Here is a 15,950-nt window from a genome sequence, read left to right as displayed (position 1 = left end):
ATTCAAAATGCCAGAGATGTAAATGCCCTCTGCCTTCATTACCGCCATCCCCCAGCAGGGCACATTTCAAGATATCGAGGGGTGGGAGTCGGGGAGGAGGTGTAATTAGGCTGATTGGAGCCTATTGTGTGCTGCTCTGGAGCGCAGACACCTAGCAGCCTTAGGGAATGTTCGTGCCTCAAAATCACTGGGGAATGGTGTCCTCTTTACCTCAAAAGGGCGTAGCAGGAACAACGAATCTCCACTGTCTCCCCCCTTCTTTGTCTTCCACCTCCCCTCCCCAATTTAATTGTGGGACTTAAAAACTGACTTTTATTGTGCATTTGTTTCTTAACAGTTGCGAGAAACAATCAAAGCTGGCAAAGGTGTGACTTCAGCTATTGACCTGTGTCGTTACCATGGAAACAAGGCACTGGAGGCCCTGGAGAGCTTTCCTCCCTCGGAGGCCAGATCTGCTTTAGAAAACATTGTGTTTGCTGTGACCAGATTTTCATGACACCAAATTAAAAAGACACTATTGTTCGGTAGCTGCAAAAACTGGGGAACGAGGTGATTGAGAGAGAGAGAGAGAGAGCGCGAGCTTTCATACTGAAATATTGGAATGTGTTAATGACTTTAAAAACCTAATACATTTTTTTTCCTTCCTCTTATCACATCGCTAAAAGAATACTGCCTTCTTTTTGGAACTGCTACAAACAAAATTAGAAGAAAAAAAAAGGTCAAGCAGTTTTCACTTGTCACGCCAGAAGCACACTTGAGGCTGCAGTAGCAGAAATAATTAATGAGATTCGCTCCTGTGACCTCAGCAAATGGACAGGAAATAAGTCCTTATTGATTGGACCGAGCCAGGGATGGCGCCAGGGCGGTGGCCTGTGGTTTTCCTTCTAGAGAGGACAGAGCATGCTGGAAGCTGCAGGTGTCAAGAGGAACACATCAGTGCCAGCCAGGGAGGACTGTCAAATCAAAAACTAGTGACCAATTTGTCATAATGGAGGGTAGTTTTGATGATTACGGGAAAAAATTGTGCTTTGTTTTGCAATTATGTCTCTGTATTTATAGGTACAGTATGAATATACTTTGCGCTTCATCGTTTTTTGTAAGATTTTTTTTTTAGGAAAAATTGCTGAAAAAATAATGCCAAATATTTGAAGTAGAAGATTAAAATGTTATCAAATGTTAACTTGGTTGTAGTAGGAATGGCTTGTTTTTCTTTCTAGAAGACAAATGTTTTTCAAACACATTTCAAAGAACCAAACTTTTTTATTTTTTTTTTTAAGCCAAACAAGATGCTTCTTTTCAAGTCCAATGCATTCATTTGTCATACTTTGGTGTAGAGAATACCTTTAACTTTTACGAGTGTCACGTGCAAAACTGTTGTTCTGGGGAATAAACTGGTGATTTTTTTTTTAATTCAGAATGTCAAATTTTGATCTTGAACCACAGACATCCAATTACAGAAAGAATATAAGCAATCTCACAGGCCTGCAATCAGACACTGTCTCTCTGTGGTTCATAGGAGATGATTTTTGTGGTTTGCATGCATGCAATATGAGAACACCGTTGACAAGAAGGCTGAGTTTACATAAATGATCTAGATTGAGACTCAGCTACCTTTCTTCCTTATGTGGTGTAATTACAGCCCTATCTGGAGACAGTGAACACAGCAAACAGATTTTATTACCCCCTTCACTCAAACACTAAGTGAAGTTATTTTAGTTAAATTCCTTCCCCCCAAAGTTACGAAACCATTTTATCAGGACCCAGCATGTGGCATTCAATGAAGAGAAAACGTGAGCTTCAGAGGCTTAAGATATTGTATTATGAAATATTTTTAATATACTTTAAATATTATGATTGTACAGTTTATACCATGACAATTTGAAGGCCTGTAGATTTAGCTTAAGAGAACACTTTTCTGTTTGAAATGGTCTTTTCTCACAGACATTGGCTTAATTAGTAACTTTGGTTAGATGCTTGAGATCAGACTGGGTTTTAATCATTAACTTCCACAAAGGAGGAGTCGTGCCTTGTGTTCTCTAGACGTGCAGGAACTCACCCCACGCTGTAGGTTTTATGAAGCAGATGGAGGAGTACTATAAGGCAGGGTCCTAGGCTGCTTCGAATTCTGGTTTAGTAGCTGGTTTGCTGTGTGACCTGGAGCAAGTCACTCCCCTCAGAGCCTCCATCTCCTCATCTGTTAAATAAATGAGAGAATGTCTGAAGTCCCTTCCAGCTTTGTCTTCTTTTCTAAAAGTCTGCCATTTCTGACTCTGGATCACAAAGATGCCATGCTGAGTTTCAGGGAGGAGGAGAGTTGAGACCTGGAGAGAGGCTAAGAAAGAAGGCCTAAAACCTCAGGGCAGATTTCCTCCTGCAGGGCCTCGCAGTCTAGGCCTAGGTGTTCCTAGCTCTCTTTTGTGCGGCCTGTAATCCTGGACTCCTCTGTGTCAGCACCTGCTTTTCTGCTTTCTCGGGGACCTTTCCTAGCCTGGCTCAGGTGTCTCACCCTCAGTGTTGAGTGACGACCCTGCCTCCGTCTTTCCGGCTTCCCTGCTCAGCAGAGCTCCCACTTCCCAGCCTGCTGGCAGGCTTTAGTTAAACTTAACAAGTTGGCCAGTTCACTCTCCAGTTTTATTTTATTTTATTTTTTAAGATTCTATTTATTTATTCATGAGGGACACGGGGGGGGGGGGGAGAGAGAGAGAGAGAGAGAGGCGCACAGACACAGGCAGAGGGAGAAGCAGGCTCCATGCAGGGAGCCCGACATGGGACCCGATCCCCCATCTCCAGGAACACACCCTGGGCTGAAGTCAGCACTAAACCACTGAGCCACCCAGGCTGCCCCACTCTCCAGTTTTAAATAGTGAGAGCCTTTCTTCATGCCCCTGATATTTGTTTGTTAACTCTTATGTCCTTATAATTTCAGATAATTTAGGGAGAAATTTGGGGCACCGAGGCATGCCTCATCACACCTCGTGGCCTACCACCTGGCTGTAGCCAGGGACATCACTGCTGACTAGGTAAGACCCTGGTCTCAGAATGCTCCCTCCACCCCCTCTCCCACCCCCCAGTTTCTTGCCAGAGGAAAGCATTCACTAGCCATCGCGCTGCTCCCTTCCGCCTGATGACCCCAGCTTGCAAGTTGGCCCCTCCAGACCTCATCACTTCAGGCTCCTGAAACCACCCACTCTCCTCCCTGTCAGTCTTGTCTTCGTTAAGTGTGTAAAGGCTGCAATATTGCATGCCAAGTGCATGCTGTTTTGTTCCAGGCCCACAGCCATGCTCTGGGAGGTAAGCCCTGGCCTTTATTTTTTTTATTATTTTTTTAAGATTTTATTTATTTATTCATGAGAGACACAGAGAAAGAGAGAGAGAGAGGCAGAGACACAGGCAGCAGGAGAAGCAGGCTCCATGGCAGGGAGCCCAACGTGGGACTCGATTCCGGGACCCCAGGATCAGGCCCTGGGCTGAAGACGGTGCAGAAGCCCATCTAAAGGCCCTGGCCTTTAGAGATGCAGAAGCAGGCCCAGGAGACCATCCCTGACCACCTGGCCTGCCCTCACTCCCCATCTCCCCACCACAGAATCTCTCCAGGTAGCGCCCCCTTCTCTCTTCCTCTGCTTCTCTTTCCTCCTTTGAAAGATCTGGAGCCCGTAGCCTCCTGTCTCCTTTGTGCCCCCATGCCCAAATCTTCTGCGTCTGCTCTGCTGGCTGTATGTGTTCCATCCTCCCAATCCCTACAATGGAATTCCTCCCTTCAAGTTGTCTATCTTTTCTACCTCCACTTTTTTTTCTTCTCAGCACCAACACCTCTTCTCTCAGTCTACTGACTCTTTAACCCTTGCAAACCCATCCACTTACCAGGTCCCCCTGACCTAGACCAGCGCCAGTGCCTTAGACACTCCAGGAATGCTCGTGGAACAGATCTATCGGGTCTCTGGCCACACAACCCTGAGATGACCTTCCAACGGCTGGTGGCCTTTCTGTGACGTTCAAGAGCTCCATCCCTGCATGCAGACTCCCCCACAGCCTGCCTCCTTCAGGAGCAGCAGTGGTCACTCCCCCTCAGCCCCTACCCACCTCTCTGCAGGCCCTCCCCCTCTGCTCCCACTGTCGTCCTTCACACCTGACACATCTCTTAGTTGTACCCTTGGAGCCATTCTTTTCTAAACATTTCCATTCTAGGGGCACCTGGGTGGCTCAGTAGTTGAACATCTACTTTTGGCTCAGGTTGTGATCCTGGGATTGAGTTCCCCATCAGACTCCCCGCGGGGAGCCTGCTTCTCTCTCAGCCTATGTCTCTGCCTCTGTGTGTCTCTTATGAGTAAATGAATAATAATAATAAATAAATAAATAAAATATTTAAAATAAAATAAAATCTTTAAAAAATAAACTAAAAAATATTTCCATTCTGTTTCCCCCAGAAACTTAAAAGCAGTACCCCCACTAAGTTTTCTTTTCTTTTCTTTTCTTTTTTAAGATTTTATTTATTTATTCATGAGAGACCAAGAGAGAGAGGCAGAAACATAGGTGAAGGAAGAAGCAGGCTCCACGGAGGAAGCCTGATGTGGGACTCGATCTCAGAACTCCTGGATCAGGACCTGAGCTGGACACACATGCTTAACTGCTGAGCCACCCAGGGGTCCCCCCACTAAATTTTCTTTTCTTAAATTCCTCAACTTAGAAAACCCGTTTCCTGGCATAAAAAGAAAAAAAACAGTATCAATAAGGTATCCATGAGATAGCGAGCTGTTTGCCATTCACAATTACTTTGAAAGAAGATACAGTTTATGACTATCATTAAACTTTTTTGTAAGTTTTGCTTGATAACACTAAATCCTCATCATGTTTTCTGGCTCACACAATGTGGTTATCTAGGCACACCTTAAAATAAATGATCATTGTCATTGTTTGCCTAGTCCAGGTCTCATTCTCTAATGTTTGAGACTTTATTTTACCCATGACAGTATTATTGCTCTGACCCAGGATGTGGGTGACATCAACAAGTTGGGGTAAAAGACATATACATTAGTACAAAATGCTCTCAAAAGAGACTGTCTTTAGGCCCCGTATCCACAACACATTGCATTCCAATGACCAGAAAGTAGTTGGAATAATCCGTGATGATCTTTTTTCAAAGCCTGACCATGTGCTGTGACATGGCCCTCTTTGGGCAGGCAAGTTTGGGGAAATTATGTGTAATCAACAAAATCGCAGCTAAAGGATATTTCTCCTTTTTTTTTTTTTTTCTTTTTTAAGACTAGCTAATCAGCAGGTTCATCATTGATAAAGAGAACCTTGCTTTATAGAAAACCATTGTCAAGCTCCTTCGTAGAGTTCTTAGCTTCAGGAAGATCCTTTCCAGCCACTTCATTTTGTCTTCCCACTTTGAAATCCTATACTTAAGATCACCTTTCTGACCAATAGAAGCTGCAGGATTTATCTTTATAATGTGTACTGACTGCCTCTCTAAGTAGAGAAGACCTGCCACACCTTTGTTAAAGCACAAAAGGGCAGAAATGAATTGGACTGGTTCTTCCATTCATTTTACTGGGAGGACATAATTGTCATCCCATTATAATTAATAGTTTCCATTATTGTTAATCACAGTTTAGTAATTATAAAGCTATTTGCACTTTCTTTAAAAAGCATAAATCAATCTAACAAAATAACCATTTGCCTCCTTCTCTTCCCTACCTTCAGTCCTGATCTCAAGTGTGAACTGTTTTATTCTTTCAGAATGGGTTTTGCCTCTCCATTAAGGAGATAGCATACTTCTAAAGGACTGAAAAACAAGTGTCATTTGGGGAGAGTCCCCAGAGGGGCCAGAACTGCTGGTGGGATCCTGGTCTTTCCCTAGCTCACCCCACCTGCCCTTGGGCTCTGAAGTACTAAGTTTTCAGCTCCCCTGGTGGAGGAATGTTCATATTTCTTTCTTTTCTGTAGAAAGAAAAAGTTTCTCAGGCTTTTGTCCTTTTTTTTTTTTTTTTTCTTTTATGAGACACCAAGCATCTTCCTGGAAAAGCTACATCAGCTTTTTCTCAACTTGATCTGCTCATTTCCGGGACTGACCTATCGTGTACCTATCGCTGTGCATTCTATGAGCAAACAAGTGGGCTCAGCTCTGCCTTGACTGTTGGGGTAGCTTAAATTTCACTTCTTGAACACATTAAAAAAAAAATTTTTTTTAAGTAAGTTCTACACACAGCGTGGGGCTTGAACACATTCACATCAATAACCACTTTTTTAAATTTTTAGAAAATAGAAAAAAATTAATCATTCACAATCTCATCATGCTACCATAATCATCTCACCATTTCATTTATATTTCTTTCAGCCTTTTTTACCATGCATATCTTTTTTTTTTTTTTTTTTGCATCGTTCTAATCATAGTATAAATTCAACTTTGGGTCCTGCTGTTTTCACATAACATGTAAATATTTTTCCATGATGCTGCAGTTTTCATAACCATTATTAACAGGTAGCTTAAATTCTAAACAAGGCAGCTGAATTTCTTTTTTTTTTTTTTAATTTTTTATTTATTTATGATAGTCACACACACAGAGAGAGAGGCAGAGACACAGGCAGAGGGAGAAGCAGGCTCCATGCACCGGGAGCCCGACGTGGGATTCGATCCCGGGTCTCCAGGATCGCGCCCTGGGCCAAAGGCAGGCGCCAAACCGCTGCGCCACCCAGGGATCCCGGCAGCTGAATTTCTATTTGGTTTCTCAAGGTATGTGGTAAATACTCCAAAAGAAAACATCCTAACCTGCTACTAAGAAAGTCTTTGAACTTGGAAAAATAATTCCCCTGTGGCTTCTCCATAGTAGCAGGTTAAAACTGTGGAACAAAAACAAAACAAAAAACTATGTAACAAATTCCTTTAAAATTCTACAACTTGAGAGGCGCCTGGGTGGCTCAGTTGGCCAAGTATCTGCCTTTGGCTCAGGTCATGATCTCAGGGTCCTGGGATGGAGCCCCACAATGGGCTCTTTACTCAGCAGGGAGCCTGCTTCTCCCTGACCCTCCATCCACCACTCCCCCTGCTTGTGCTCTCTCTCTCTCTCTCTAATAAACAAGTCTTTTTAAAAATAGAAAAAAATAAAATTCTGCAACTTAAACAATTTTTTTCAGTTGGTAGTTCCCATTACTGGCAAAATGATGACTCTTCCTTCCCACTGAAGTTTGCAACCTCCTAGGGAAGGAAAGAGCCTCAGTTAATAGTCAAACCTTCTGCTCTCGGCAAAGACCACAGAGAAAGGATTTTGCAGGAGATGAGAAGCCACCTTTGCTTCTTCAAAGTGAAGGGGAATAAAATAGGCCGCTCAAAACTGTGCCCCTTTGGCATATTGGTTGTTTTGAATTAAAGATACTTGAGGAGCACCTGGCTGGCTCAGTCGGAAGAGCATGCAACTCTTGATCTCAGGGTTGTGAGTTCAAGCCCCATGTTGAGTACTGAGTATAGAGATTACTTAAAAATAAAATACTTAAGAAAAAAAAAAGATATTTGAGAAACAGCCAATGTAGAAGGACCCACTGACCCTTCTTTGTCCTCCTGAAAACAGGAAATAAATCTCCCATGTGAAAGGTACCCTTCCTGTACCAGGAGGAAGAGAGACATCCTTATCACGAGAGATAGGATTTAGGGCTGAGAAGACTATATAAACAAATCTTGTTACTTCTTCACTAACTACCCCGAAGCCCAAACCTCTTTGTCTTGTCAATTCTTCCCAAATTTAGTGGGGTTTTTTGTCTAAACCGTATAAAGGCTGCTTGCTTTATTTGAGTTTCATATTTTTAAGGACTCCTACATCTGTAATTAAATTTGCTTTTCTCCTGTTAATCTGTCTTATGCCAATTTAATAATTAGGCCAGCCAAAGACTCTAGAAGGGAAGAAGGAGAAAATTTCCTTACCCTACAGAAGACTTGGGAGAAGGAAACTCCTAGGGTTTGTTCAAAGGGAAACAAAATAATCTGACTTGGATCATTCATGTTGTAACAGTATGAGCTTACTGTGTTTTGTTATTATCTTGTTTCACTTGGGTCTTTTTTTTTTTTTTTTTTTTTTTGCCTAGAAAACATCATTCTCAAAGAATTAAGCTACCCTTGCAACCTTCCCTTCCTTAAAGTAATCATTGTAATTTTACTATTTGCATGATTTCTCACTTTATAGGCATATTGATGATTTCCACCACCATAAATATATCATGAACTGCATAGTACCCTAAACTTCTGTACATAGAATATGATCAATTTATTGTGAACTTTCTAACTGCTGCCTGTTTTATGCTTCTTTCCTTTTATCCTTTATCCTTCTTTTTCTGAAGATTAGAACTGCTTTAATTGCATTCTTTTTTTAAAGCAGCTTAATTGAAGTATAATTTACATACCATAAAATTCACCTACTTTAATTATACAATTGAATGATCTTTAGTAAATTTCCAAAGTTGTGAAAGCATCACCACAATTCAGTGTTAAAGATCCCTTGTGCCCATTTGCAGTCAACCCCTGAACAGCCGCTAATCTACTCTCTGTCTATAGATTTGCCTTCTCTGGACATTTTCTATAAGTGGAATTATATTTTTTTTATATCTGGTTTCTATCAGCATAATGTTTTTGAGATTTATTCATGTTGTAACATGAATCATTATTCCTTTTTATTGCTAAATAGTGTTGCATTATAGGGATATGCCACATTTGTTTATCTATTTACCGGTTGATTGGCATTTGGGTTGTTACTACTTTTTATCTATTATGAATAATGCTGCTATGAATATTCAAAAACAAGTCTTTGTGTGGACATGTTTTCATTTCTCTTAAGTAGATTCCCCAAAGTAAAACTTATGGTAAATTTATGTTTAACACTTTAGAAATTGCCAAACTAGGGCTGCCCTGGGTGGCCCAACGGTTTGGCGCCTGCCTTCGGCCCAGGTCGTGATCCTAGAGACAGGGATCGAGTCCCACGTCGGGCTCCGTGCATGTAGCCTGCTTCTCCCTCTGCCTGTATCTCTGCCTCTCTCTCTCTCTGTGTCTCTCATGAATAAAAATAAATAAATAAATAAATAAATAAATAAATAAATAAATAAATAAATGTCAAAGTGTCTTGTTTAAAAAAAAAAAAAAGATTGCCAAACTATTTCCCAAGTAGTTGTATGATTTTATATTTCTACCAGCAACACCTGTAGATTCCGATTTCTTCACATCTTTGCCAATCCTTTCTTGTCTAATATTTATTATAGCTATCCTAGTAGAAATGTGATAGTATCTCATTGCGATTTTTATTTGCATTTCCCTAATGACTAATAATGTTAAGCATCGTCCCATGAGCATATTAGCCATTATGTTTCTTCTTTGGTGAAATGTCTGTTCAAACATTTTGCCCATTTCTTAATTGAGTTATTATCCTGTTATTGAGTTATAAGCTTTTTTTTTTTTTTTAAGATTTATTTATTTTAGAGAGAGAGAAAGAGAGTACACAAGCAGGGAGGGAGGTAAAGGGAGAGGATTTTCTTTTTTTTCTTTTTTTTTTTTAATTTTTTTTTTTATTTATTTATGATAGTCACAGAGAGAGAGAGAGAGAGAGAGGCAGAGTCACAGGCAGAGGGAGAAGCAGGCTCCATGCACCAGGAGCCCGACATGGGATTCAATCCCGGGTCTCCAGGATTGTGCCCTGGGCCAAAGGCAGGCGCTAAACCACTGCGCCACCCAGGGATCCCAAAGGGAGAGGATTTTCAAAGAGACTTCCCACTGAGCACAATGTGCACAAGCCCAATGTGGAGCTTGATCCCACAACCCTGAGATCATGAACTGAGCCAAAATGAAGAGTTGGACACTCAACCGACTGAGCCACCCAGGTGCCCTGAGTTATAAGCATTCTTGATATATTCTGGGTACAAGTTCTTTATCAAATGTACAGTGTGCAGATATTTACTCCCAGTCTATGCCTTAACTTCATTTTCATAATGGTAACTTTTGAAGCACAAAAGTCTTTCATTGTGATAAGTCCAATTTATCAACTTTTTTTTATAGATCATGTTTTTGGTGTCATATCTAAGGAATCATTGCTTAATTCACAGTCACAAAGATTGTTTCCAGTATTCTTTTCTAAAAGTTGTATAGGGATCCCTGGGTGGCGCAGCGGTTTGGCGCCTGCCTTTGGCCCAGGGCGCAATCCTGGAGATCCGGGATCAAATCCCACGTCGGGCTCCCGGTGCATGGAGCCTGCTTCTCCCTCTGCCTGTGTCTCTGCCTCTCTCTCTCTCACTGTGTGCCTATCATGAATAAATAAAAATTAAAAAAAATAAAAAAATAAAAAATAAAAGTTGTATAGTTTTAGCTCTTAAGTTTAGGTCTATAATTATAATTAATTTTCAATTAATTTTTGTATATGGTGTGAGGAAAATCAGGGTTTCTGATCCTCGGCACCATTGACACACTGGGCTGGATCATTTATTGTGGAGATCTGCCCTGTGCCTTGTTGGATATTGGGCAGCATGTCTAGCTTCTGCCCAGTAAATGTCAATAGCACCCCTGCCCCCAGTTGTGACAACCAAAATTGTCTCCAGACATTGCCAAATGTACTCTCCCCTTGTTTTTTTGTTTTTTTGTTTTTTTGTTTTACTCTCCCCTTGTGAAGCCAAAATCACCCCCTTTGAAAACCACTGAATTCAATTAAATATTTTTTGTATGTGGATATCCAGTTCTAGAGAAACCTTTTGTTGAAAAGACTATTCTTTCCCCATTTAAATTGCCTTGGCAACTTCGTAAAAAAAATCAGTTGACCATAAGTACAAGGGTTTATTTCTGGACTCTCAGTTCTGTTCCTTGATCTCTATGTGTTTCCTTAAGACAGTACCACACTGTCTTGATTACTGGAGCCTTATATTAAGTTTTAAATAGGGAAGTGTTGGGGCACCTTGGGTGGCTCAGTCAGATAAGGGTCTGCCTTCGACTCAGGGAATCCTGGTACTTGTCTTGGAGGATAGAATCTTTGTTAAGAAATTGGCCTTTAGGGACGCCTGGGTGGCTCGGTGGTTGACACCTGCCTTCATCCCAGGGCGTGATCCTAGAGTCCAGTGATCAAGTCCCATATCGGGCTCCCTGCATGGAGCCTGCTTCTCTCTCTGCCTGTGTCTCTCTGCCTCTCTCTGTGTCTCTCATGAATAAATAAATAAAATCTTAAAAAAAAAAAAAAAAAAGAAAGAAATTGGCCTTTAGAGTCTTCAGATCCCAGCTCTGCCGTTGACAGGCAAGTTACTTACCTTCTCTGAATCTCACATTATCATACACAAATTTAAACATTTTTATTTCTCTCGGTCTTCTAGATGGGCTTTACCAAATGAGGTGCAGAGACTCCCAAGAATGCTCAGCAGACAGCCAGGTGGTATGGGAAGCCACAGAATGAACATGCACATTAACTAAGAACATATTTCTCCCCCACAAAGTTAAAGTTAGGTAATTTATTATAAATGATTTTTTAAACTTTCATGGCATGCAAGAAATATATATATATTTATATATGTATGCATGTGAGCACCCTCTCTCTGTCAAATGAATAAATAAAAACTTAGAAAAAAAATTTAGAGAGGGGCTGTGACCCCTCTATAATATATATACATTATAGAATTAATTAATTATATATATACATATATATACATATTTATATATATATAAAATGGAATTAAATGTAAGCTTTTTTAAATATTTATTTTAATATAAAATGTAAGACTTGGGATGCCTGGGTGGCTCAGTGGTTAAGCATCTGCCTTCGGCTTAGCACATGATCCTGGAGTCCCGGGATCGAGTTCCACATTGGGCTCCCAGCATGGAGCCTGCTTCTCCCTCTGCCTGTGTCTCTGCCTCTCTCTCTCTCTCTCTCTCTGTCTCTCATGAATAAATAAATAAAATCTTAAAAAATGTAAGACTTAGAGGTGCCAAGCAGCTCAGTTGGTAAACATACAACTCTTAATCTCAGGGTCCTGAGTTCAAACCCCAAGTTGGTCATAGAGCTTACTTTAAATACATAAAATAAAATGTAAGACTTAAAATAAATGTAATTTCTATTGGGTGCTTTGGGCTCACCCTCCTTTCCTTGCACATCCTACATTCCACTTAACAAGTCTTTTTACCCCTAGTCTCCCTCCCACCCGGATAAGTATTCACAGCCGCTTTACCTACAGAACCTCAGAATCCTTAACACAGCACACCAGGCAGCCGCTATTAAAATACCAGAACCTGGATGCCCGGGTGGCCTCAGCGGTTGAGCCTCTGCCTCAGGCTCAGGTCATGATCCCAGTGGGGGAATCTGCTTCTCCCTCTTTCTCTGCTGCTCCCCTTGCTTGTGCTCTCTCTTTTTTTTTTTTTTTTTTTTTGCTTGTGCTCTCTTGCGTGCATGTGTGCGCTCTCTGTCAAATGAATAAATAAAAACTTAAAGAGAGAGGGGCTGTGACCCTTCTATAAAAAAGAAAGATTTAAATTTTGTCTTACCAGTTATAACACTGGGGTTTGTTTGGATTTTTTTTTTTTTTGATTCTCATCTCTTTATATATATAATGGAAAGATAGGTAAGAGCAGGCAGTAAAGAGAGCAAATCTCTTTTTGACTAAACTATTAACACCTAAGCATCTATATTTTTCTTCCCAGTACTCTACCTACCAACTTTTTATGACCAGAAGCTGGCATGACAGATTACTTTAATTTGTATCTAGCTGTTGCTAAGCTATCACCATGGTATCAAGGCACTAAGGCAAATATAGATGCCTAAAAACAAATGTGTAGGAAGAAAATTTTGTCCCTGGCCCCCTCACCTTTCCTGTTATCTGGATGAGTATACTGTTCAACATCAAAATTTTGTGTCATAGTTGCTTTACCGCCACAACAAAACAAAATAAAACTTTAGAAAACGGAATTATTACAGTCCATAAAAATATGTCTGCAAATGTTAGGTTTGTCATTTACAAAAGGCATCACTAGTCTTTGTACCTACACCTTGTAATGGTTGAAACAGCCCTCATAGTGAGTGTTGAATTTTCTGCCCTTAAGCAAAATAAAACATCAGCAAAAATACCATCCTATTAATTTAATTTTTATGGTCAGTCAAAATGAATGGCATCTTTTTTCTCTGTCTCAATGGTTAGAGCTTTTCAAAAAGTTTTAAAATTTCAAATTCTAGTAGATGATTTCAGCAAAATGCCCTAGTATGAGCTTTATCTTCAAGAGTGGTATAGATATAAATGGCTCTCCAATCTTTTTCTTAGTCCTATTACTTCCTCTGCCTCTCCATATATACACAGTAAGAAATTATTTAATCCAAAGGGAACAGCTCAATTTTCTTAAAAGTGCCCATCAACACTATTAAAATATGTTTATAGACTGGATGTATCACTTGTTTACCTAAGTAGTAGCATAAATATCTGTTTTTAGAAAGCTTTACCATAAATCTTTCTATATGATTGGATTCTTAAACAAGGCTATGATTAGGAAATAAACCATTTTCCCCCTTGGCTAGTTCTAATGAAAGCTTTCCAACTTAAACATTGTGTTTGAACACTTCTTCCATTCATAGTATGTGCCCATCAAAAAGCGCTTTCTGTTTGCAGTGTGTCAGCTGTACTATTTATAACCTAGTTAACAATGCCAACTAGAGGCAGTAAAAGGTGTGTATTTCATATGCAAATTCCTAGCAATAATTTCTACAATTACATATAGTTGCTTGCTCTATTATGTTTAACATCGGCATTATAAAACTGAGTACAGGAAGTAGAAAATGGTACCAATAGTACATTTTACATTTTTGTATGCTTAAAATTTGTATTGAATTAATCAGAAAAAATGAAAATTAAAGAGTGCAAAATGAAAGTACTCCTAGCTTGTGATGGACATTTTCACATAATGGGACCTGTCACTTCGATGACCTGCAACAGTAGCTGTTCAGACGAAGAAGCTCACTGTGTGTGACATAGGCTCTTCTTTCTGCTTTGTCTCCAAAATTGTGTTTTCCCAAACAGTCCTCTTTGCTTCTTTTTTGTTTTACCAGATTGTGATTCCCCTGACTTGGAAATCATGAATAAGAGAGAAGAGACCAAAAAAAAAAAAAGAGAGAGAGAGAGAGAAGAGACCAGGATTAATTTATGCTTTTCTTCCCCCTGATCATTAAGTGTTACTGGGTGCAGAAAACTGTCTTTGCTACAAAAATGACCAGAGTGAGGTTATTTGTTTCTTCCTCGCTATAATGTGAGCTTCTTGGGATCAGATGCTCTTCGAAGGCAATGGGCTATAACAAATAGAATACACAGATCTGGGTTCAAGTACTATCTTCTCCATTGGATGGGATATCAGGCAAATTCCCCCAAATTTCTTCTTGCTTTCTTAAAAAAATGAAGACAGTCGTGCTTATTAGTAAAATGGCTGAGTGCCCAAATGCCCTATGACTGCATCCATTATAGAGGTTGACAGTAAATGGTCAATAAAGGAAATATGTATGTTTTTATAATGATAACACAGCAAGTCAAATAGATAGTAAAGGAGCAGTGGATTGCAAATTCTAATTAGAAGAATACAGATTATGAAAGTAAGTCTAGACAAAGAAGACATACAGATGGCCAACAGACACAAGAAAAGATGTTAAACATCACTTATCATCAGGGAAATGCAAATCAAAACTACAATGAGATACCACCTCACAGCTGTCAGAGTGGCTAAAATCAACAGCACAAGGAACAACAGGTGTTGGTGATGATGTGGAGAAAACAGAAACCTCTTGCACTATTAGTGGGAAGGCAAACTGGTGCAGCCACTCTGAAAAACAGTCTGGAGTTGCCATGAAAAGTTAAAAATAGAACGACCCTACAATCCAATTGCCCTACTGAGTATTTACCCAGAGAATACAAAAATACTAATTTAAAGGGGTACATGCACCGTTATGTTTATAGTAGCATTATCTACAACAGCCATATTATGGCAACTGCCCAAGTATCCATTGATTGCTGAATGGATAAAGAAGATGTATATTGGGGATCCCTGGGTCGATCAGCGGTTTGGCGCCTGCCTTTGGCCCAGGGCATGATCCTGGAGTCCTGGGATCGAGTCCCACATCAGGCCCCAGGCATGGATCCTGCTTCTCCCTCTGCTTGTGTCTCTGCCTCTCTCTCTCTCTCTCATAAATAAATAAATAAATCTTTTTTTAAAAAAGGAAGAAAATGTATATTTTACAATGGAATATTATTCAGCCATAAAAAAGAATGAAATCTTGCCATTTGCAACAATATGGATGCAGCTAGAAAGTATTACGCTAAGCAAAATGAATCAAAGGCAAATACCATACGATTTCACTCATGGATTTTAAGAAACAAATGAGCAAAGAGAAAGAAGAGCAAGACAAATCAAGAAACAGATTTCTTTTTTAAGATTTTATTTATTTGGGCAGTCCTGGTGGCCCAGTGGTTTAGCTCCACCTTTGGCCCAGGGCGTGACCCTGGAGACCCAGGATCGAGTCCCACGTCGGGCTCCCTGCACGGAGCCTGCTTCTCCCTCTGCCTGTGTCTCTGCCTCTCTCTCTCTCTCTCTCTCTCATGAATGAATAAAATAAAATCTTTCAAAAAAATATTTTATTTATTCAAGAGAGCATGAGCTCAGGGTGGGGGACAGAGAAGCAGATTCTACACTGAGTGGGGAGCCTGACATGGGGCTCGATCCCAGGACCCCAGGACCACGACTTGAGCCAAAGGCAGGTGCTTAACCAACTGAGCCACTTGGGTACCTCAAGAAACATGCTCTTAGTCATAGAGAACAAACATGGTTACCAGAGGGGAGGTGAGTGGGGGCGTGGGTTAAATAGGTGATGAGGACTGTGGAGTGCACTTGTGAGGAGCACAGGGTGTTGTATGGAAGCATTGAATCACTATATTTTACACCTGAAACTAATTATTTTTTAAAATTTTGTTTATTTATT

General features: G+C 40.4%; 1 protein-coding gene across 5 annotated transcripts in view; it reads left to right on the top strand.

Moving 5' to 3' along the window:
• PDSS2 (decaprenyl diphosphate synthase subunit 2) overlaps positions 1-2,222 on the top strand; it is a 251,385-nt gene extending 249,163 nt beyond the window's left edge. For 3 of the 5 annotated variants that reach the window (XM_035697995.2, XM_035697992.2, XM_035697993.2), the window contains one exon: positions 338-2,222. In XM_035697995.2, coding sequence (XP_035553888.1) covers positions 338-496 — 159 coding nt within the window. In that variant the 3' untranslated portion in view covers positions 497-2,222. The remainder of the gene's footprint in view (positions 1-337) is intronic. The other 2 variants (XR_004804282.2, XM_035697994.2) reach the window with 2 other exon arrangements.
• Positions 2,223-15,950: the final 13,728 nt, after the last annotated feature.

This window comes from Canis lupus, chromosome 12 (genome assembly GCF_003254725.2).
Source record: "Canis lupus dingo isolate Sandy chromosome 12, ASM325472v2, whole genome shotgun sequence".
Classification (NCBI taxonomy): domain Eukaryota; kingdom Metazoa; phylum Chordata; class Mammalia; order Carnivora; family Canidae; genus Canis; species Canis lupus.
The sequence above is the reverse complement of the archived record's forward strand: the minus strand, read 5'-3'. Positions and strand labels throughout refer to the sequence as shown.